This window comes from Coenobita brevimanus, chromosome 18, assembly GCF_032717465.1.
Source record: "Coenobita brevimanus isolate Jiangsu-jjx chromosome 18, ASM3271746v2, whole genome shotgun sequence".
NCBI lineage: Eukaryota > Metazoa > Arthropoda > Malacostraca > Decapoda > Coenobitidae > Coenobita > Coenobita brevimanus.
This window is the reverse complement of record NC_136971.1, coordinates 38,563,317-38,588,795: the sequence shown is the minus strand read 5'-3', so window position 1 is coordinate 38,588,795 and position 25,479 is coordinate 38,563,317. Positions and strand designations below refer to the sequence as shown.

The 25,479-nt window shown below is 41.9% G+C and overlaps 1 protein-coding gene across 1 annotated transcript in view; it reads left to right on the top strand.

The window, feature by feature from the left end:
* LOC145391475 (uncharacterized) overlaps positions 1–2,783 on the top strand; it is a 148,873-nt gene extending 146,090 nt beyond the window's left edge. The window contains exon 5 of the mRNA XM_080266086.1: positions 1,849–2,783. Coding sequence (XP_080122212.1) covers positions 1,849–2,783 — 935 coding nt within the window. The remainder of the gene's footprint in view (positions 1–1,848) is intronic.
* The last annotated feature ends 22,696 nt before the right edge of the window (positions 2,784–25,479 follow it).

Genomic DNA, 25,479 nt, shown 5'->3' with positions numbered 1-25,479 from the left:
CAAATAGGTAAATACAAATAGGTAAATACATGCACTGCAGCCTGAGCACCCTCATACATACTCTTGACAGCATTCAACAACTCCCCATTTGCTCTATATACAGTATTCTTAATATTTTCTACATTCCTTGCCTGTCCACATGTCATGTGCTTTCTCCAAATTAATGAAGGCTGCATACAACTTCTTTTCCTTCTCTGGAAATTTTTCCATCAAAGAGTTAAGGAGGAATATCTGATCTACACAAACTCTTTCCTTCCAAAAACCTCCATGTTCTTCTCCAACTAATTCCCCTGTTATTTCCCTAACTCTGTCCATGAGTATCCTATCGTATACTCTTCCTTTTACACTAAGAAGACAAATGCATACAAATGCAGCTGATACCAAAACCAGCTTTTAAAATGTTTCAGGCAGTGGAAAGAATGCTTGGCTATGCGTGTCAAGTCAGAAGGGACGTATATGAGAGGGATTTGTGTCCAAGCTCAACAAGTTTGCTATTAATATTTTTAGAGCCTCAGGTTGGGTACTTTCTGAACAGACCTTCTATAACCAACTCACCCATTCCCTACCGGTCAACAAGTGGGTTGGCAGATGGTTATTGCTGCTTCCTGTAAAGCAACTAACTCAGAGATAAAGAGCCACCTCTAATGGGATTATGGCATCTGGCTATAGATAGATAGATAGATACACTCCTGTCATTGTTGCTTACCTTAACATTGCACCATCCCATAATAACCTGGAAGTCATCACCATCGTCAAGCTTGGTCTCAGCCTTGACCATTCTCGTTTCTAAATTACTTACCATGCCTAACAGTTCTCCTGCCACTTACACTTCACCATACCAGCCTCACTTTCCCACTGTCTTAATCAGTCCTGTACATTAATGTCCTCACTGTTTCTCCAGATTTCTATACTAAGCCTACTACCTAAAATGCAAATTTATTTTTTTAAAAATTAAGATACATGCAAAATGAGGGCTCATTTGGCAGTGTTTTCAAATCCATGGAGATTCTTGTCTAATGGCAGCTTTTGTTTCAGGTCCACAGCTGAAATCAGATAAGTGAAGCCGACACAAGCAATGTGGTCATCAGGGAGCTGCCTGAGTACTGCATGGTAAAGTGTTGGCAGATATATAGGCACATCTTGTGTTGTCTTGGTACAGTACATCATACATGAGGTTCCTCTTCCAAATATATGTGGCTTATACTCTTTGTTCATAATGTCTTTCATTGTAAGAACTACAAATCATTTGATGAGTGGTAGGAGTTGATCCAGGATCATTTAACTGTTGTGATATCCCTTGCACTTACTGCTGTACAGCTGCTGCATAGACACTGGATGAAAACTGGTAATATAAGGAACCGAATGGTATTATAGATTGCATTAACAGCTAAAAACCCAGCAGTGAACTGTTTATATAAAAATATGGTTACATAGTATTTGCAATTGCAGAATCAGTTACTTTTCAGTAATAATGACCTCTGTATCAGCAGTATTGTTCAGTGAAGCGTAGTTTATGTATGGCAGGAATTATGAGAGTTGGAGGAATTTTATCATTGGATGATAAAAGAGAACCAGATGTAAAGATAGAGTGTGAGGTTGGTGACAAAATAATGGAGGTGGTAAAGGAAGAACCAGATGTAAAGTTGGAGGGTGAGGTTGGTGACAAAATAGTGGAGGTGGTAAAGGAAGAACCAGATGCAAATATAGATTGTGAGGTGAGCGACAAAATGGTCCTCAGTGGCAATGAAATTGTTCTGGAGACAGTGTCCTCATCTGAAGATAAGCAGTTCAGATGTTTAGATTGTGATAAAGCATTTCGTTTTAAGAAAAGTCTTGTCCGACATGCAGTTGTTCATTCAGGAGTGAAGGAGTTCAAGTGTGATGAATGTGATAAACGATTTGCATGGAAGGCTGATCTCACTCAGCACCTGTTAATTCATTCAGGAGTAAAGAAGTTCAAGTGCGATGAATGTGGTAAACTGTTTGCAAAGAAGGGTGATCTCACCAGACACCTATTAGTTCATTCAGGATTGAAGAATTTCAGTTGTGATGAATGTGGTAAGCTATTTGCAAAGAAAAGTGGTCTCACCAGGCACCTATTAATTCATTCAGGAGTGAAGAACTTCAGTTGTGATGAATGTGGTAAACAGTTTGCTCAGAAGGAAGGTCTCACCCATCACCAAATAGTTCATTCGGGAGTGAAGAATTTTACGTGTGATGAATGTGGTAAACGATTTGCACAGAAGATTGATCTCACCAGACACCTGTTAATTCATTCAGGAGTGAAGAATTTCAAATGTGAAGAATGTGGTAAACGATTTGCACAGAAGGGTGGTCTTACTCAACACCTGTTAATTCATTCAGGAGTGAAGAATTTCAGGTGTAATGAATGTGGTAATCGATTTGCACAGAAAGGTGATCTTGCACATCACTTATTAATTCATTCAGGAGTTAAGAATTTCAAGTGTGATGAATGTGGTAAACGATTTACACAGAAAAGTGGTCTCACTCAACACCTTTTAGTTCATTCAGGAGTGAAGAATTTCAAGTGTGATGAATGTGGTAAACGATTTGCACAGAAGATTGATCTCACTAGACACCTATTAATTCATTCAGGAGTGAAGAATTTCAAGTGTGATGAATGTGGTAAACTATTTGCACAGAAGGGTGGTCTCACTCAACACCTCTTGATACATTTAGGAGTGAAGAATTTTAAGTGTGATGAATGTGGTGAACGATTTGCAAAGAATGATGATCTTACCAGACATCTGTTAAGTCATTGAGGGGTGAAGAATTTCGAGTGTGGTAAATATGGTAACCTTTTTGGTCAGAGAAGTAATCCTATCAAAGACCTATTAAGTCATTGTGGAGGGAAGAGTTTCTAGTGTTCTGAATGTGTTAAACGCTTGCCTCAGTTGATGTCATATGACATTGATATATTCATTAATGAGTGAAGAAATTGAAGTGTGATGAATGGGGTGAACAGTTTTATCATAAGTCCTCCCCAGTATCAGTTCAGGAGTGAGGAAATGTGAAATGCAATGACTGGAAAACTGTTTAGAAAAAATTCTTATTCACTCGGTACCTGACAATTCATTGAGGTGTGAAAACAGTTAGTTATGATAATTTTGGCAAAGCTTGTAGCAGTGATCAGGCTTTAACCAGGCATGGTGCCATTCACTAACAAGGGAGGGAGAAGACATATTTTATCTCTTATGCTGGATTACCAGTGTAATGAAAATTTTTTAAAAACTAGGTTGTAGAAAAAAAAAAATACATATGAATCCTTTGGACTGTAGTGTCCTTTTTGCTACTATTGGTACTTGTGGCAGGCCACCCCTCATGCTGCTGATACTATCTATGTAGGCAAGACATCATTAACCATGGGAGATAAAATGATGTCTGACTTCAGATACAATAAACCCTTGATACACTGGACCCTCTTTTAATGACTTTCAGTTTTAACCTGTGGGCAGCGGCTAGGGGTCATGCAGACATACCCCATGGTGTGGCAAAACTGCAATTTTGGTCACTTACAGATTTCCGTGAAATGTATACCAGTGACTAGGAAATCGCTTTGTGCAGCTACCCGTGCTTTTTTTTGTTTGTTTGTTTTTTGATCACCCTAGTTTGGAGAAATTATTGTCAGACATTGCATTTCTGGAGAGAGAAAGAGAGAGAGTGTAATGCATATTGGGCAGAAGAGATAGGCTGTCGCCAGGCTTATCGCTTGCAAGGTAGGTTGCCAGCTCACTCCACATGCTGCAGTACAAGCTTAGGGTGCTACTTTTACGCCCATTATTTGCCATCCTGCTTCCATTCCATTACCTCTTATTGAGCTTACATTAGATTTAAGTTTATTCTATACAATTCTGACCGCTGACTGCCTATCCTGGAATGATAATATTGCGGGAAATGCATTATGAAGTGCGTACTTTTGGGTCATTGTTGCTGGTGCATGATAGGGAGTGGGAATGAGAGCTACCAGTTACCCTATTACCTCATATATTTTGTGTCGCACAGATCCTTTTAGAACCTTTTTGGTGTGTTGTTGAAAATATCACTCATAAGAGGTATGTTGTAGCTTTCCGATACACCCCCATATGAGGTATGTTGCATCATGGGTTAATGACCACTTTGAGTTGGCCGAACATTATGTTCATTTAATGAATTTTGTTTGGTAAAAGAATGGACACACAGGAAACACCGACCAGAGTGGCGCACACACACACACACACACACACACACACACACACACACACACACACACACACATGCTGTATGTGTACAATAAACACATGTTTAATGTACTTGCTGCTGTTGTGTACTGTTTGCATTGTTATTTTCTAATATGTATTACCAGGGCTGGACACATCTGCAATCACTTCTGCAAACCACAAATTTTGCAGTTGCAGAAGTGTGATTATGTTTGTGGATATGAGTTTGTGACAGATTTTATGTTCCGTACTTCTGCAAACACACACCTGCCCACACACCAGCCTGACTGCTGAGAACTTTAAGTGATTTGTTTTTATGAAGGGGAACATGGACTTGCTCAGGATAGAGTTGTCTCAGTTGCAGGAGGAGTCCGACTGTGACTGAGGAGTGAGGACTGAGGAGGTTAGAGCCGAGGAATAGAGGTGGACTGGTGTGTCAACTTGTCAGATGTGAGCTGTGAGGTGTAATAATTTAATTCATTTATTTACAACAGTGAATGATTTTCTCTTGTTTTTTAGTAAAAACAGTCTAATTTACTAATATACAGGTAATAATATTTGAAATACTATTGAACAAGAAGCCTTGGACCAGGACTGACCAACAGGTGATGAAGAAGGACCAAACATAAGACATGGCATGGATTGCGTCATGGAATGTAAGGGGTGCAAATGATGAGGTGAAAGAGAGAGAGATTGTCCAGGTGCTTGAGGGTGCAAAAGTGGATGTATGTGGATTAAATGAAACTAAATGGAGAGGTGAGAGTGTGAGAGAATGGGAGTATGGACAGGGTATATGTGTGGGAGTAGGTGAAAATGAGAGGGCAAAAGAAGGAGCGTGTATTGTTGTGAGTAACAGATGGAAGGAGAATATAAGAGAGTATGGATCAGTTGGCTCAAGGATTATGTGGGTAAGACTGAAAGGTGGACTACAAATGTGGGCAATTGTGTGCGTGTATGCGCCAATGCAAGATCGTGCAAGCAGAGTGAGAGAAGAGTTCTGGACAAATGTGGAAGCATGCATGGAAAAGTTTGAAAGGAATGAGAGAGTGTTTTTGATCGGAGACATGAATGGAAAAGTAGGGAGTATGAAGGTGGATGGAGTACTGTAGTTGGTGAGTGGGGTGTGCCTGCAGAGTTGGATGAGAATGACAGTGCTTTAGTAGACATTTGTGCTGGGAGGAGGTTGGTGATAGCCAATACCCTCTCCAAGCACAAAATGTTCCACAGGTATACGTGGGGAGTGATGAGGAGGGTGGGTGGTGAACTGAATGAACGGAAGGCAGTGATTGATTATGTGTGTGTGGATGATAGGATGAGAAGGTATGTAATGGATGCAAGAGCATATAGAGGTTGTGGGAGTGGACTTTCTGACCACCACTTGGTGGTGGTGAGAATGGAGTTTCAAAGGAAATGGAGAAATAGGACAAGGGAAGGACAGGAGGAAGTAGTTCTTACAAAGCAGGTCGAAAAGTTACAAGAGGCTGGAAAAAAGGCAGAATATAAGAGAGAAGTGGAGGAGCAATTGGGTAAATATGGATTGGAGCAGATGGGGGACGTGGAAGGTGTGTGCAAGATATTCTCCGAAGAAATCTGTGCAGCATGTGAGGTGGTGTGTGGGGTGAAGAGAAGATGAAATTGGGTCCAGGGAACAGCATGGTGGAATGAAGAGGTGAGACAGGCTGTGGCACAAAAGAAGAAAGCATATAGTGAGTGGATGAGAAACATGGGCGTGGATGAAGTTGAGAGATGGAAGAGAGAGTTATATGTAGAAAGGAAGAGAGAGGTGAAAAGATTTATAAGAGAGAGTAAGAAAACAGTGGATGAGGAGTTTGGAAGGAATTTGAGTTTAAAGTGGAGGGAATGTAAGATGTTCTAGAAAGAGGTAAATAGAGTTAGACAGGATGTCAAAGAAGTTAGTCAGGGAGTGAAAGGTAAAAATGGTAGATTACTAGTGGAGAAGGGAGAAGAAGTGAGCAGACGGAGAGAACTCTTTAAGGAATTGTTGAACATAGAGAATGAAAATAATGTGAGTACAGGATAAGTGGCCGGGGAATGGCTAGGAGAAGGAGGGATGTGAGAAGAGAGGAAGAAATCAGTAGGGTGGAAGAAATGAAGAAAGTTAAATTGGGGAAAGCCCCAGGAATTGATGGAGTGTGTGGTGAAATGCTGAAGCATGGGGGAGAGATAGTAGTAGAATGGGTGTGGAAGATGTGCAGATTGGCCTGGGAGGAAGGTAGAGTCCCGGAGGATTGGAAGTCAGGTATAATTATTCCCCTGTACAATGGAAAAGGGGAAAAAGAAGTGTGTGGTAATCATAGGGGCATTTGTCTTCTTAATGTAATAAGAAAAGTATATGGTAGGATTCCTATTGACAGAGTTAGGGAAATAACAGTGGAATTAGCTGGAGAAGAACAGGGAGGTTTAGGAGGGGAAGAGGTTGTGTAGATCAGATATTCATTCTTAGATCTTTAGTGGAAAAGTCTCTAGAAAAGGGAAAGGAGTTGTATGTGGCATTCTTGGATTTGGAGAAAGCATATGACAGGGTGGATAGACTAGGACTGTGGAAAGTATTAAGAATATATGGAGTAAACGAGAAGCTGTTGAATGCTGTGAAGAGTGTATTTGAGGATGCTAAGGCTGTAATGTGTGCGGATAGTGAACTGAAAGAATTTTTCTGTTTGAAGGTTGGATTGAAACAGGGATGTATCATGTCTGCATGGCAGTTCAATCTGTGTATGTATAGGGTTATAAAAGAGATACAAGGTAGGGCAGTGGATGTTGTAGCGGCCCTAATGAGAGAGGGCAGCATTTGGAAAGTCCCTGTACTTCTTGTTTGCAGATGATACTGTGTTGTTAAGTGAAGACGAATGGGAGTCGCAAGGCTTGGTGGATGAGTTTGGGAGAGTGTGTATGAAACGGAATCTAAAGGTGAATTTAGGGTTATGGTCTTCGAGAAAAGTGAAGTTAGTGAATGTACAGTGAGGTTGGATGAGGAGGAAATGGATAATATGAGTGCATTTAAGTACTTGGGTAGAGTGATGAGTAAGCCTGGAAGTTTAGAGGGTGAAGTGCTTGAAAGGAAGAAAGGTTTCTGGTTCCTTGAAAGCAGTGGTAAGAAGTTTGGAAGTGTGAAAAAGTTACTGCATGTCAGTATTGTGATACCAACTCTAACTTATGGAGGTGAAGCTTGGACCTTGTTGAAGGGACACAAGTCAAGAGTGAGAGTGGTGGAAATGGGTTATATGAGAGGAGCATGTGGAGTCACATGGAGAGACAGACTGACAAATGTGGAAGTGAAGGAGCGTTGTGTGTGGATGTGGATGTGATAGGAAGTGTTAGGAGAAACACATTGATGTGGTTTGGCTATGTAGAGAGGATGGAGAGTAAGAGACTGACGAGTAGAGTGTATGTGAGTGAGGTGGAGGGGGCAGAAGGAGGGGGAGGCCAAGGATGAGGTGGAGGGATGGAGTGGAGAGGTATAAGAGAGAGGGGAGTGTGAGCTGTGGGCAGGACAGTGAAATGGCAGGGTGCAGGGTGACATGGAGGCGATTTGTTTGTGGCCACCCCTTATGGGATTAAGGTGTCTGGCAATAGATAGATAGATAGACTATTGATCCCATAATTGCCAAAATTATAATTAATTAGTTCTCTAATTAGTGAGCTCCTCCTAAAAAAAAGTTGGAAAAATACAGAAAATAAACTGGAGGAATATGAATTGAGTTGATAAGGTCTTTCTGCTGAAAATTATATGTACATTTAGTGCTCACTCTTTTGTTTGTATTTGTGTGTACCATATGTGTGAAACAGAGAGCATTGATGCAAACAATAATGTATTCCATTAACCCCTTAATAACCCCCAGTATTAAGCAACGCTGTACAGTACTGTTGTCAGTGACATCAAGTTAGCACGAGCTATTAATAACTGTGAACAATTATGGGAAGGGAATGAAGGTCACTGGTATGTACGACCCTACGCTACCATCCCAAGCAGTCAGGCAGTCACTTAATCGGATGTTTTCACCCATATGGCACAAGCACCATAATTTTATTTATTCTTCCACGAATCATGGCGAATCGCAGGATGGGTTTAGGAAGCTATAGAACACATTGCCAGGTGTGCCAGACGATTCTCTTCACATCTGTGAGAAAAATGAATTGATTTCAGAACCCGTTAAAAAATTTTTCTGGAGTCAGCCACGGGTGAAAGTGATTTTCTGAACCCACGGCCATTGAGGGGTTAAGCCATGAAAACATACCTATGATAGTTTGTTTGAAGCACAGCGAAAGAAACTTATTCTGTGTAGTCAGAGGTGGATTTTATTTCCCAGTTCCCAACTGTAGGTTGGGTTAGGTTGGGTTAATTTATTAGGTAAAATTAAACTAAATTAGGTTAGGTTTAGTTAAACATTTAGGACAGTCTCTTCTGCCATTACGCTGACGAATCAAACAAGAGTTTGCGGATCTGAACAGCCAAAAACAATGGGGAAACAGATTTAACAAGAAACATTTATTTATGGGTAATGCAGTACAGTATCAGTGGTAGGTGGGGGCGCTCACCATCCGCTCACTCGATGTAGTGCTGCTTTCAGGTGTTGGCCCTTTCCTCTCCTCCATCCTTCTTTTCTTCCATCCTCTACTGTCTTTCTTTCCTTCATTCTTTCCTCATCCTTCTGCCTACGAGTGGCTTTACGCTCCCTCTTCTGTCATTCTTTCCTTCATTCTTTCATCTTCCTTCTGCCTGTGGGTGACGCTACACTGAGCGACATGCCAAATGGTTTCCTGTACACCAGGAAACCATTTACTATGCTGGGTGGCAACCATATAAACAAATTTTGGCGCCTGATGGATTAGCGGGTAATTACAGCACGCCAGCTGGATTGAGCCGGTGAAGGTTTATATCCAAGAGTGGTTGGAGTTTATTGCTCACATAATGCCACTCAGGGATGAGTGAGGCTGGTCACTCTTATCTTAAATGCCAGGACCAACTTGCCTTGTCCCGGGCTCCTACACTCCTCATGGGGCAACAGAAGATTGGATGGTGGATGGATTGATGGCATTACAGTACAGTAATCCCGCATTTTTTGCGGATTTTTTGTCTACGGTTTTGCCCTCTCGCGGATTTTCTTAGCATTAATAAGTTCAACAAAAATATCCTTGAATATACAGAAAACAAAAAATTTGAAATTCCCGCAGCTTCCAATTGTAGCGCGGTAAACTCACGCCACCCTCTGTCCCTTTCCCGTGGCCCCTCTGCCAGTGTTACCATATCTAGCATAATTTTATTCTTTTAGCATAATTTTGATCAAATTTTCGAGTCTGGAATATTTTTTAGCATATTAGAAGTTTTAGAATCATTCTAGCATAATTTAGAATGGAATGGAATATTTTTGGAATAATTTTATAAAAGCTACAAGTCAGAGAGGGAGAGAGAGAGAGAGAGAGAGAGAGAGACGAATAAGGTAAGATGTTTGAATAGTTGGTTACTTTCAGTTTGGGCTTGGTTGGGTTGGATTAGGTTAGGTTAGGTTGGATTAGGTTAGGTTAGGTTAGGTTTTAGGTTTGGTTTGGTTTGGTTCGGTTAGGTTAGGATAAGTTTGAGCTTTGTACTTTACCCATGAAACCTAGGTTTTTCCGATGGATTTTGGTATGATTCATTCGATTTTCAGCTTCATTTCAGTCGGAAATGACCATTTTCTGTGTTTCCCCCCCTCCCTATAACCCCCGATTCCCCAAAGATCCCCCATTATTTCAGGGGGATGGGGGGGGTCATATCTCAAAATCTGGTTATTTCCGACGGAAATGATGCTCAAAATCGAATGAATCACATCAAAATCCATCAGAAAAACGTAAGTTTCGTGGGAAAATGCAGTATGGGCAGATACCGATATTTATCCTCTACTGTATGTAGGTTCATTTTAATATTTTCATAGTAAACAATACATAATTAATATGTTGCACAAATATGTATAGAATTTTATCATTTAGCTTCAAGTTAGCATAATTCATTTTTTACTTGGAACAAATTTGCTCAATCTAGCATAATTTTTTCATTGCCCTAGCATAATTTCGTTGTTTGGATATGGCAACACTGCTCTCTGCCCCGCATTCCTCAGTCCACGCCTGACTGCCTTAAGTGGTAGGTGTGCTTGTAACCACACTATGATATGAGCCTCTTGCCTCCCACTTGCTTTCCACATGGCCCCAGGACGTAAGCCAGCCTCACCAAAGGCTAATAATACAATTAGTAAGAACTCCAAAGTGACAAAACGATCAAGAAAAGTTATGACCTTAGCAGAGAAAATTGTGTTACTGGACAAGCTAAGAAACAACCGTGCGAGTGTTTGCTATCACCAGTTAATGCATCTTTTTATTTTGTACTGTTTTGTGAATAAATGTGTAGATAATTGTGTATTACAGTACAGTGTTTACGTTTTTCCTTCATAATGGAGTATGTGCTTTCAATCTTGTAAGAAAGTATTTCGGGATGAGTATGAAGGTTTCGGGACAATTCGCAGTCACAACAAACACAAAACAATTCGCCTTCATTAATGAAGATAGCTATGGGTGACGCTAGAATATAATTCAAAGGCGACTACAGCGAGGAAGAAACAAGTTAATTATTGACTAAAGGTCTATCTATCTATCTATCTATAGCCCGACACCCTAATCCCACAAAGGGTGGCCGCAGACAAAACGCCTCCAAGTCACTCTGTCACCCACCATTTGACTCCCCTCCCCCCAACTCACCCCCCCCTCCCTCATATACCTCTCAACTCCATCCTTCCACCTCATCCTCGGTCTACCCCTCCCTCTCCCCCCCTCCACCTCACCTACATACACCCTCTTACTCAGTCTTTCATTCTCCATCCTCTCCACATGTCCAAACCACCTCAGTGTATTTCTCCTAATCTTTTCAACCACATCCACATCTACCCCACAACGTTCCTTCACTTCTTCATTCGTCAACCTGTCCCTCCATGTCACTCCACATGCTCCTCTCAAGTAACTCATTTCCACTGCTCTCACTCTTGACTTGTTCCCCTCTTGCAAGGTCCACGCCTCGCTTCCATACGTCAGGGTAGGGATCACAATACCATCATGCAGTGACTTCTTAACTTCCATACTCACCTCCCTATTTCTCATCACTGCTTTCAGTGTACCAACAACCTTCCTTCCCTGCTGTACCCTTTCACGTACTTCATCCCCCAAAGTTCCATCCTTACTCATCACACTACCCAAGTACTTGAATGCACTCACATTCTCCATATCCTCACCATCCAACCTCACTGCACACTCTGTGACTTCATTCCTCTCAAACACCATAACTTTACTTTTGTTAACATTAACTTTCAGCTTCCTCCTCCTACACACAATCCCAAATTCATTCACCAAACCTTGCAACTCCCATTCATCTTCACTCAACAATACTGTATCATCAGCAAACAGCAACACAGGAAGCTTCCAAATCTCACCCTCATTCATTAGGGCCAGCCCTACATCCACTGCCCTACCTTGCACCTCCTTTACAACCCCATCCATATATATATATATTAAACAGCCATGGAGACATCACACACCCCTGTTTCAGTCCCACATTGAGATCAAAGAACTCACTCAGCTCACCATCCACTCGCACCGTAGCCCTAGCTCCCTCGTACATACTCTTCACAGCACTCAACAATTTCCCCTCCACTCCATATATTCTTAATACCTTCCACATACCTTGCCTATCTATTCTGTCATAAGCTTTCTCCAAGTCCATGAAGGCAGCATACACTTTCCTTCCCTTCTCTAGATACTTCTCCACTAAACATCTTAGAACAAATATCTGATCTACACACCCTTTTCCCTTCCTAAATCCCCCTTGTTCTTCTCCAACTAGCTCCTCTGTCATATGCCTAACCCTATCAATGAGTATTCTACCATATATTTTACCAGTCACACTAAGAAGGCAAATACCCCTATGGTTCCCACATACTTCTCTCTCCCCTTTTCCTTTGTACAGAGGAACAATTATACCTGATTTCCAGTCCTCTGGAACCCTTCCCTCTTCCCAAGCCAATCTACACAACTTCCATATCCACTCCACAACAATCTCACCCCCATACCTAAGCATTTCACCACACACTCCATCAATTCCTGGGGCCTTTCCCAGCTTAATCTTCTTCATCGCTTCCACTACTTCCGCCCTACTGATCTCTCCCTCCCTCCTCTCATCTCTTCTTCTCCCAGCCATTCCCCAACCACTCATACTCACACTGCTCTCACTCTCTACATTCAACAAATCCTCAAAGTGCTCCTTCCATCTCCTCAATTTCTCTCTCTTCTCCACCAACAATCTATTATTCCTATCTTTCACTCCCCTATTACTTCTCCTTTCACACTGCCTTACTTTCTTTACCTCCTTCCAAAACAATTTCTTACTCTCCCTCCATTTCACACTCAGATTCCTCCCAAACTCTTCATCCACTTTCTTCTTATCCTCCTTCACCAGTCTCTTAACCTCCCTTCTCCAACTCACATATACCTCTCTCTTCTCTCTCTCATCTTCTCCCCTACCTCTACTCGCCAACCATTCACCATATGCCTTCTTCTTTTGTTCCACAGCTCGTTTCACCTCATCATTCCACCATGCTGTCCCTTGCACACCCTTGCATCTCCTCCTCACTCCACAAACCGCCTCACACGCTGCGCCTATCTCTTCCGTGAATATCTAACATACGTCTTCCACCTCTTCCATCTGCTCTAGCTCATACCTTCCCAATCTTTCTTCCACTATGCTCTTATACTCTGTCATTTTCTCACTATCTTGCAATTTCTCCACTCATCTCACAGGAGCTGCTTCCTCCTGTCTTCCCTTTCGCCTCCTCAACCACTTTCTTTGCATCTTTACCTTGGCCATCACTAAGTGATGGTCCGAGACTCCATTCCCCCACCCTCTCCACACTCTTGCATCCAACACTTGTCTTCTCATTCGCTCATCCACACACACGTAGTCTATCATTGCCTTTCGTTCAACAAGTTCACCATCCATCCTCCTCATTACTCTCCATGTATACCGGTGGATCATCTTATGACGAAAGTAGGTGTTGGCTATTGCCAACCCCTTACAAGCACAGATGTCCACCAAATCACTACCATTCCCATCTACTTCAGCTGGCACACCCCACTGACCAACCACTCCATCCACTCGTACATTCCCAACTTTGCCATTCATGTCTCCAATCAACAGCACTCTCTCGCTCCTCTCAAACTTGTCCATACATGCTTCTACTCTCGCCCAAAACTCATCTTTCACTCTTGCCACTCGATCCTCTGTTGGAGCATACACATATACAATCGCCCATGCTTGTATACCTACTTTCATCCTCACCCATACAATCCTTGCACCCACTGTTCCATACTCTCTTATATTCTCCTTCCACTTCTTGCTTATCATCAGACATACTCCCTCTCTTGCCCTCTCATTCTCACTGACTCCCGCACATATACCTACACCATATTCCCGTTCTCTCACCCTTTCACCTTGCCATTTAGTTTCAGTCAATCCACATATATCCACTTTTGCATCCTCAAGCACCTGAACAATCTCTCTCTCTTTCACTTCATCATTCACTCCTCTCACATTCCATGTTCCCACCCTAAGAATGTCCTTTGTCCGTTCCTTAGTCATCAACTTATGGTCCGTCCGGGTCCGAGGCGCTTTATTTCGCTTTTTTAGTTGGTTCTTTTTACGGGGTGGGGCACTAACCCACCACCAACCCTTTTAGTCGCCTTGTATGACAAGCAGGGATACTGGGGGAGTATTCTTGAAACCCCCCTACCCCTAGGGGTTGGAGTTTATTTGGAATGTAACCCTCGCCAATTTGGGGGGCGGGGGTTACTGTATATATTTCAGTTTTACTCCAAGTATAGTTTTATCCTATTCAGTACTACAGACAATTTCCAAATTTATAACCTCACCTATTGTTAGTAAGAATAGAGTAAATAAAGATATAATTGTAGTGGAAGAGTAACTAGAGATGATTTTTAACCCCTTGATTACAAAAAATATCATACGAAACATAATGAAATCCTCTGATGGTATCCAGGATAAAATGAAACTGATGCTATGGTAGTGAAAGAGATGCAAATTATTTGCATTTGTGTTTGCACTTGCGGAACTGCAAATTTCAAGATGTTTGCAGATTCGCGGTTGCAGAAGCTAATTGGATGAGTTTGTGTTTGTGTTTGCGAAAGTGAATTTTCGCTTGCGGTGCCCAGCTCTGTGTAGCATAGTATTTACTGTAATGTAATAGTAAATGCATAGTGACTTTACCCACACGTTCCTAGTAAATACCAAACAACAAATGTACAGTAGTGTATAAGCAGTGTACAATATAGTGCAGGATTGTGATGGTTATCAGTGACTATGTGTGTCAGTGGTGGAATGCAGTTTTTTTTATGTTTAATGTACATGCAGCTGTTCTGTACTGTTTGCTTTGCCATTCTCTAATATGTAGTGCAGTATTTACTGTAATGTAACAGGTAATGCACAGTGTGAGTTTCTTTTACCCACACTTTCCTTGTAAATACTGAACAACAAATGAACATAGATTTATCCAAAGCCTACATGCAGTCTTTATTTGCATTACAATTACTTCCTGAAAGGTAAGGATAAACACACAAGTTAGTAAATACAAAATTTCTTGAGAGAAAGAACGATGTACGCCCAGCTGTATGTTGCTGTGTATGAGTGTACGGCTGTACGATGCTCTGTATTTAACAATCTTTGTTCGATAAAAGCCACAACACCCTGGAAATTACCGAACAGCATGGTGTTTGCTTTAACAAACTTTCGGCTTTAACGTCAAGAGTCTGGTTATATCGAGGGTGGACTGTATTGGGAGAGGGCTGTTCACCTTGATAGTTGTACAGTAGTACAGGGCATTCATTTAGTACACAATAAACTGGGCAAGAAGGTGCACTATAGCCTGCACAGCATCTGTACACAAAAATGTTGTACATGTATGTATTGTTGGTCTTTATGGGCGACAACTTATCTTCCTTTATGACATTTAGTTATGGGATAATTGTGTCTAAGCACATGGCAAGTGCTCCACCTTGTAGTGAGAGTGTTCTTTAAGTGTCTTCAATTTACTGGTTCAAGTCTAATGGAACACAATTTTTACACTGCATTTGACTCAAGTTTTCCTTTATACAGTGAGTCTTCGATATACGAAAGGGATAGGGACCAAAAAAAGCTTTCGTAATTCGAAATTTCATATATCGGATTGATTTTTCCCATTGAAATACAGTATACATATAAATGGGGGGATGCATCGTGTCCCAGGACCCCCTCGGACCCCCCACCTAAACTTTACCCCCCTATTAAGAAGTAAGCAATACCTGTATACAGTTGTAGAGAAGGAGGTGGCCATATTCTTCTACATCTCCTTTTTCTTCGTTACAGTCCCAACAGTGGAAACTGCAAGGCCTAAAGCCCGCCCAATCTCCGAGACTCCCTGCCCCTCCTCATGGGGCAGAATTGCTTCTTCTTTGCAGTGGGTTCCTTCGATGCTGGAGGTGATGCAGGCCGCTTGGGAGGCATGGCGATGCAATACGAAAAGATGAAGAGCTACGAAAATATCCTCACTTACAGCGAAGCTGTGAGGAGAGGAGGGACATGGACTCAACTGAGAAGTGCACGAAAATTTGTGTACCAGAGAGGGGTTAGTTCGTTTTCTCTTGGCAAGCAAGCACGGCGCTGTGCACCACGCCCATTTTGAATATTTCATACAGTATTCCATTAACCCCTTCATAGCTGCCATCCTTGAACAAGACTTCACTGTTTCAGTGTCAGTGATGTTGAGTTAGGGCGTTCTATAAAATACTGTGAACAATTACGGGAAGGGAACGAAGGTCACTGATGTGTTTACACGACCCTACTCTACCATCCCATCAGTCAGGCGTTCTCTTCACTCCAGATGTATTCACTGATGTTTACATGCTCATGTTACATGCACCCTGATTTTGAGTAAGTTTCTTTCAGCAAGAGAACATAATTTACGACCCTCAAAATAGTCAGAAAATTATAGAAGATAAACTAGAGATACATGAACTGAATTCTTAAGGTCTTTAGGCTGTATGTTTACACAAAAGATTATGGGTTTTACAATTTTAAGAGACAATATGGAACAAAAATGTTTGCTAGTCAGAAAAAAAAATTAATCTTTCGTCCCACATGTTCTCGTAGATTAGAATTCAGTTTCACCTATCTTCGTTCGCTATCGCTCTTCCCATTTCGAATGGACTGAGCACAGTTATTTCTGCTCCTTAGAGTTAGTGTACATTTACTGCTTATTCTTTTGTTCATTCTGATGTGTATGTGTGAAAGAGAGAGGACTGATACAAATAATAATGTATTCCATTATCGCTTTCATAGCTGCTGGCCTTGAAGAACGCCTACCTGTACCAGTGTCAGTCACGTCGAGTTAGGGTGAGCTATAGAAAACTGTGAGCAATTATGGGAAGGGAAGGGGGGTCATTGGTGTGTTTACATGATCCCACTCTATCACCTCAAGCAGTCAGGCGCTCACAGTTCACTTCATCCCAGATGTTTTTGCTGATGTTTACGTGTTAATGTAACACGCATCCTAATATTATTAATTCTTACACGAATCATAGCAAATCACAGGATGGGTTTAGGGGAAAAAAATCTATTCTATCTATTCTATAGCCCGACGCCCTAATCCCACAAAAGTTGGCCGCAGACAAAACGCCTCCAAGTCGCTCTATCACCCACCATCTGACTACCCTCCCCTCAACTCCCCCCTCCCTCATATACCTCTCAACTCCATCCCTCCATCTCATCCCCGGTCTTCCCCTCCCTCTCCCTCCCTCCACCTTACCTACATACACCGTCTTAGTCAGTCTTTCATTCTCCATTCTCTCCACATGTCCAAACCACCTCAGTGTATTTCTCCTAATCATCTCAACCACATCCACATCCACCCCACAACGTTCTTTCACTTCTTCATTCGTCAACCTGTCCCTCCATGTCACTTCACATGCTCCTCTCAAGTAACTCATTTCCACTGCTCTCACTCTTGACTTGTTCCCCTCTTGCAAGGTCCATACCTCACTTCCATACATCAGGTCATCAGGTTAGGGATCACAAGCCAGGTGTGCCAGACGAGTCTTCACATGTGTAAGAAAAAGAAATTGATTTTAGAACTTTGAAAAAATGGTCCCAAGCCGACCGCACAAGCACGCAAATATCTGAACCCACAGCCATTGAGGGGGCTAAACATACGTTTTACTTTAAGCGGTAAAAGCACCTTACCAAATCAGTTCTTCCTGATAGTCAGTTATATTTTTCAGATTATTTCTGAGTTGATAAATACAGTAAACGTTTTTTGTTAAATCTGTTTCCCCATCGTATTTAGCTGTTCTGTTGTGACAACTCTTGTTTATTTCGTTAACATAATGGCAGAAAGGACTGTTCTTCCCTAAGTGTTTAACTAAACCTGGCCTAACCGAGCTTATCTGTACCTAATAATTTAACCTAACCTAACCTCCAGTTGGGATTTTGAGAAACGATATCCATCTTTGAGCACGTTGAGTTTCCGCCACTGTCCTGGAAACGATTGTAGGGGAAAGTGATGATAATAACAGGGAGGAAATTTTTCAGCAAGAAAAAATAATTTGCCACACAGAAAGTTGTCAGAAAATTACAGAAACAAGCTGGAGGATTATGAATTGAATTGGTAAGGTCTTTCTGCTGCTTCAAGTGTACAATGAAAGACACAAGTATCTTCCCAAAGTGTGACGAATACAGCATGGAAAAATTGAACCATTTGAAACACGCACTAGTAGAAACAGGGTTTTCATTGTATTTCGCCTGGTGTCAATTTTCTTCGGATTGAACTGGGAAGATAGATGTGTCTTTCATTGTACATTTACCGGTAAATAAATCAATCTAATAGTGTTTGTGTTTTGTTTCCACCAGATTAATCGTGATTTCAGACTATTCAGGCACCTCTTCACGCCATATAGTCTGGATAATCGGGCTGTCTCTATATTTCCTTTCATATCGAGTGTCAATTTTCGTATCATCGAGACAGATATTTCCGTATTGTGGAATTTGTCCTATATTCATCGCTTTCGTACCATCAATAATTCGTACTTCGGGTTTTCATATTTTGAAGACTCATTGTATTTGTCTGGGGGGGGGGGGCACTTTAACTGCAAGGTAGAGCACTGGCTGTGTGCTTAGGTCACTAATGTCAAGTATGTCATGAAAAATATATTAAAAAATCGAGTAAGAGGTGTCACTAGCATTAGTACATTATATGTTTGCATTGCACATTTTTCACTGGGCATAGTGTATTTTTTTACCCAAAATACCATACACTAGATGTGCTGTATAATAGGAACAGCTTACACCCAGCTCAGTGCATCATAATATGAGGGCTAAGATGCGAATGAATGTGTTTGAATGGATGAGTAAATGGGGAGTGTGTCGTCCTGTCTCGGCTACCTCCCTTTCCTTGGGGGATGCAGCCTACGTATATAGATAGATAGATAATCAGAGGGTATGATGGAACTAGCCAGAAGGGCAAGATATGATAAAGTTTTTGTGGCTTCGAAAAAGGGAGACCTGGGAATCTGTGGAAAGTATAACCATGTTGTATTTGAGACAGGATGTGATCATTTATTATGGCATGATGTAGGTATTCAGAGTGTGATCTACTATAATACGAGATGTGCTGTGCCCATATTATGATGGCACAGTCATTCACAATGGGATGGCATCACAAATAAGGATTCTGATTGAGATTTAAAAGACAATGCCCATGTTAAGACAGGACAGTCATTTACAATGGCTTGGTGTCAGGTAATTATGTCCATTCAATAGGTTACTTGCAGGGGTAGATTAATCACTAAGCTGAATACCAGTACCTCACAGTGAAGGCCCCCACTATTGGAAAAAAAAAAAAAAAAAAAAAATGATGTATGATAAAATTACAGCATCTTACATCATACAAGATCTCGTGAGGGGGGCCCTTTCCGTGGGTAGCAGCCTCAATACTTGGTGTAGCCTACAGCCCCCAAAAGTTAATTTGTCCCTGATTACTTGTGCCTAATCCAAGGAGAGGATGTCAGTCCTCAGGACAGGGATGATAATCCCAGGATGGGGTGGGATGGGTCGACCATCTGTGTGCTGGGATGGTACCAATATGGCTGCCCTCAACAGGGTAAAGGAAATCCTGGTAAAAGGATGGGTTGCCAATCTGAAGACTGGAATTGGTGGCCCAAGGTTATGACCGACCCAACAAAAGTGGTAAGGGTCACTGTTGTAAAGATCTGGGAGGGATGCCAAAAGCTGTTAGTCTATCACAGGGCTGAGGCAATGTTCATGCATCCATACCCACCCAAGGACATCCCTGAGGTGTTCACAGGCTAGGAGATGAGGGAAGCCTAGAAAACTGTCCCAGGGTGGCAATGGCCAAGCATGGCAAAAATGAGCCAGTGGTATCTAGCTTGTGGTTAAGCCACATGATGGTGCTATCCAGCCTATGGTTAAGCCACATGATGGTGCTATCCAGCCTGTGGTTAAGCCACATGATGGTGCTATCCAGCCTGTGGTTAAGCCACATGATGGTGCTATCCAGCCTGTGGTTAAGCCACATGATGATGCTATCCAGCCTGTGGTTAAGCCACATGATGGTGCTATCCAGCCTGTGGTTAAGTCACATGATGGTGCTATCCAGCCTGTGGTTAAGCCACATGATGGTGCTATCCAGCCTGTGGTTAAGCCACATGATGGTGCTATCCAGCCTGTGGTTAAGCCACATGATGGTGCTATCCAGCCTATGGTTAAGCCACATGATGGTGCTATCCAGCCTGTGGTTAAGCCACATGATGGTGCTATCCAGCCTGTGGTTAAGCCACATGATGATGCTATCCAGCCTTAGGTTAAGCCACATGATGGTGCTATCCAGCCTGTGGTTAAGTCACATGATGGTGCTATCCAGCCTGTGGTTAAGCCACATGATGGTGCTATCCAGCCTGTGGTTAAGCCACATGATGGTGCTATCCAGCCTGTGGTTAAGCCACATGATGGTGCTATCCAGCCTGTGGTTAAGCCACATGATGGTGCTATCCAGCCTGTGGTTAGGTCACATGATAGTGCTATCCAGCCTGTGGTTAAGCCACATGATGGTGCTATCCAGCCTGTGGTTAAGTCACATGATGGTGCTATCCAGCCTGTGGTTAAGCCACATGATGGTGCTATCCAGCCTGTGGTTAAGCTATGGTCACATGGAGATATATTCAATTAATAATAATCACAGAAGCAATAGCAAGAGAATGAAATTCCAGAAGATGATCACATGAGTAGTTCTAAAATTTCCCAGTGAGTGCCAGACGAATGATGGCCATTTTTTCTCGTAAGTTTTACTAATGCAGGCATGACTGTGGAAAAAAGAAAAAAAAAAAGAAGTTATGAACACCAACCAGGATGCTGCAAATCTGGCCATGTTAGTGATTAAAGAAGTAGAGTATGACAAGAAAATATTTTTGGATGTGTAAGTAGCTTGCCAGAAAGAGAACGGAGAGCATTTGTTATAAAATGGTCAGAGAACTTAATTTGGATGAGCCAGAAGTCATGAGGCTGTGGATATGACTTAGTAAAACCAAACAGCTTTATGTGTTGTCTTATTTCTCATATTATTGACAAGTAGGATACCAAAGTTGGGAAGTCTGTGTCCTAGAGTGAGCAGCAGGCTAGGATGTAAATAATAGCTGGTCAAATGAACATCCAGTGTATACTCCCCACATGCATTTCAATTATTTGTGTATTTCATCCATAATAATCTTGTTATATTATGTGATGATTCAGCTCAAAAATTTGTGTAATTAATAGAAAATTAGCAAACGTGCATTTGATTCTAATTAAGGCCTCTTCTGTTTGTACTTATTGATAAATCATGGGGCAGAGCCTGATTTAGTTCAGATTTGAATCCAGGTTTTGCTCCTCCAGTTTGTGATACAAGATCAATAGCTGGTTGTAAGGGTGATTTTACCTGTGATGTTTTTCTATAGCTCTGCATGGCCCTGCTAGCCATGGATAATGATGATTAATTCAATTGCATGACTAATATTTCTCCTGTGTACAGTTTTATGGCAGATGCAGTGATCCCTCAATTATCTGAATGTGTTCAGTATCCGGACACTGGGCCATGGCTCTGTTAATCCATTTTCCTAATTTACTTGCTATTATCCGGCTGTAAAAATGTCTGAGAACTTCGGCCGGCCAGCCAACATGTCCAAACATTCGGTAACGTGGCCCTTGGGCTCAAGCCATGAGCAGGAAGTAGTCTGTAACCCACAACCAGAGCTAAAATGTCCGTCTGACCCTGTACTGAATGGTCAATATTGCGAACTGGTCCTATCACTCCCAATGAACCTCCAGCACCTGAGTAATACAACTGTAACTCACAAGTGGTGTCAAAACGTCCATGCGCATTCCCCCCTAAATGTCTAATATAGCGTGGCCACAGGGGCTAAGTCTTTCCCAGCCGCCACCACCATTGAACACAGACCACAAGCCACGAGTACATGTTCGGCAACAGTGGCTGTCTGTCTCTCTATCAAAGGTCAAAAGTCACCTTAATCATGATGCGTTGCATTTCCGCTTGGCCACTTGGCGTCTAACAGACTGTACGCCATGAGTAAATGTACGGCAAAAGCACCCGTCCGCCTATTAACAGAAGAGGGAGAATCCTACCCACATACTTGCCTCTCCCTCTATCCCTTTCCTCCTCCATACTCCCCCCCCCCTCACTCCGTCCTTACCCCCCTCCGTGGTGATAGCATTGACTCATGTTTTCAAAAGTCCTTTGTGATTTATTTGACTGCTATTGATTGTATTGAAATTCTGCAGTAACCACGAGAAAGCTCATGAAATTCTGCATCTAGGCATATGCTTAACTCTTGGAAGATGCTGGGAAAACTTTGAATTAGGATGGTAGGAAGTTATATGAAGGTAAGTTTTACTTTTGAAGATTTTATTCCTGCTTGAGTTTCGTATTCTAACTTGTCAGTTTTCCGTGTTTTTATTAGCGTGTCTTATAGTACAAACATCAGTGAAGATGATGGTATACGATTTATACCAGTATACGGTAACTAATTTACAGTGGCTTAGTTGGTCATGGATTTTTTTTTTTTTTTTTTTGAGCCCCAGGAGCAATCACTCGTCACAGACAACAGATTTTCAAACCTTCGTCAGTTTTTTTGTGGATTTTGTTGTTTATGCATTGTTTTCATGATGTTTAGCATTAATCTGGATAATGATATGTGTGTTTCTCTGTTTAAAAATGGCAGCTTGACCTGAAAACTGTGCCAAAATTAGGAGGAGTAACGTACATTCAGTCGTGTATAGGTCGGGTGTTTTTTGGTTTTCAGTGTTTTTTTTTGTATGTGGTTTTCTTGGTGTTTTGCATTACTTTGGATATTTCTATGTATGTTTTGATGTCAAAATATGGCAGATTGACCTGAAAACATTGCCAAAATTAGGAGGGGTACTGTACATACAGTTGGGTATATATTCGGTTGGTTTTTGGTTTTCAGTGTTTTTTTTTTTCATGGTTTTCTTGGTGTTTCCCATTACTTTGGATATTCCTATGTGTGTTTTGATCTCTAAATGTGGCAGATTGACCTGAAAACAGTGCCAAAATTAGGAGTACTGTGCATACAGTGGTGTATAGGTAGAGTGTTTTTGGTTTTCATTTTTTTTTCATGGTTTTCTTGGTGTTTAGCATTGCTTTGGATATTCCTATGTGTGTCTTAATATGCCTGAATGACCAGAAAACGCTGCCAAATTAAATATAGGTACTGTACAAGTAAGTTAGTTATAGGTTGGAGGTGGGTATAGGTAGGGTTTGGGTGTGGTAGGGGAACAGTTTTCATTATCCAGATATTGCCACTACCTAGACATGCCTTTGGCTCTATTATGTCCGGATAAATGGGAGATTACTGTATGAGGTAAATACCATGTATATTATGTTTGCCTGTGTGGAAGCTCAAAGGGGTAATCATCAAGGAGACTTTAAATCACCTTATTTTGCCAACCTCCCTTACTTTTTTTTTTTCTGAGTGCATTTTTAAGTTTCAGTGGACACCATCTTGTGCGTGAGATGGATGGACATCATCTCAGAATACATTTTGGCACAAATTTTCCCTTATCAGTGGTCTATCTATCTATCTATTGCCAGATGCCTCAATCCCATTTGGGGTGGCCACAAACAAATCGCCTCCAAGTCGCCCTGTCCCCCGCCATTTCTCTGCCCTGCTCCCAACTCACACCCCCCTCTCTCATATACCTCTCCACCCCATCCCTCCATCTCATCCTCGGCCTCCCCCTCCTCTTCCCCCCTCCACCTCACTCACATACACTCTCTTCGTCAGTCTTTCACCCTCCATCCTCTCCACATGGCCAAACCACCTCAGTGTGTTCCTCATAACGCTTCCTATCACATCCACATCCACACCACAACGCCCCTTTATATCTTCATTCGTCAGCCTGTCTCTCCATGTGACTCCACAGGCTCCTTTTAAATAACTCATTTCCACTGCTCTCACTCTTGACTTGTGTCCTTCCAACAATGTCCAAGCTTCACTTCCGTACGTTAGAGTTGGTATCACAATATTGTCATGTAGTAACTTTTTCACTTCCATGCTCACTTCCCTGTTTCTTATCACTACTTTCAAAGAACCAGCAACTTTTCTTCCCTGCTGTACCCTTTCAAGCACTTCACCCTCCAAACCTCCATCCTTGCTCATCACACTACCCAAGTACTTAAATGTACTCACATTTTCCAATTCCTCACCATCCAACGTTGCTGTACATTCACTAACTTCACCTCTCTCAAAGACCATCACTTTACTCTTCCCTACATTCACCTTTAGATTCCGTTTCTTACTCTCTCAAACTCATCCACCAAGCCTTGCAGTTCCCCTTCGTCTTCACTCAACAACACAGTATCATCTGGAAACAACAGTACAGGGAGTTTCCAAGCACTATCCTCTCTCACCAGGGCCACTCCAACATCCACTACCCTACCTTGTACCTCTTTTATTACCCCATCCATGTACAGATTGAACAACCATGGAGACATGACACATCCCTGTTTCAAACCAACTTTCAGAGAGAAAAATTCACTTAGTTCACCATCCACACGCACTGCAGCCTTCGCACCATCGTACATACTCTTCACAGCATTCAACAACTTCCCATCTACTCCATATATTCTTAACACCTTCCACAATCCTTGTCTATCCACCCTGTCATATGCTTTCTGCAAATCCATGAAAGCCGCATACAACTTCTTTCCCTTCTCTAGAAACTTTTCCACTAAAGATCTAAGAATGAATATCTGATCTACACAACCTCTTCCCTTCCTAAAGCCTCCCTGTTCTTCTCCAACTAATTTCTCTGTTCTTTCTCTAACTCTGTCTATAAGTATCCTACCATACACTTTTCCTATTATACTAAGAAGACAAATGCCCCTATGATTACCACACACTTCTTTTTCCCCTTTTCCTTTGTACAAGGGAATAATTATACCTGACTTCCAATCCTTTGGGACTCTACCTTCCTCCCAGGCCAATCTGCACATCTTCCACATCCATTCTACTACTATCTCTCCCCCATGCTTCAGCATTTCACCACACACTCCATCAATTCCTGGGGCTTTCCCTGATTTAACTTTCTTCATTGCTTCCACAACTTCTATCCTACTGATTTCTTCCTGTCTTCTCACCTCCCTCCTTCTCCCAGCCATTCCCCAGCCACTTATACTCGCATTACTTCCATCCTTAACGTTCAACAATTCCTTAAAGTGTTCTCTCCATCTGTTCACTTTTTCTCCCTTCTCCACTAGTAATCTACCATTTTTATCTTTCACTCCCCTGCTAACTTCACTTCCACCCTGTCTTATTCTTTTCACTTCTCTCCAGAACATTTTCTTACAGTCCCTCCACTTTACACTCAAATTCCTTCCAAATTCCTCATCCACTCTCTTCTTACTCTCTCTTACTAATCTTTTCACCTCTCTCTTTCTTTCCACATATAACTCTCTCTTCCGCCTCTCAACTTCTTCCACGCCCCTATTTCTCATCCATTCATTGTATGCTTTCTTCTTTTGTGCCACAGCCTGTTCCACCTCTTCAGTCCACCACGCTGTTCCTTGCACCCCCCTCCGTCTTCTCTTCCTTC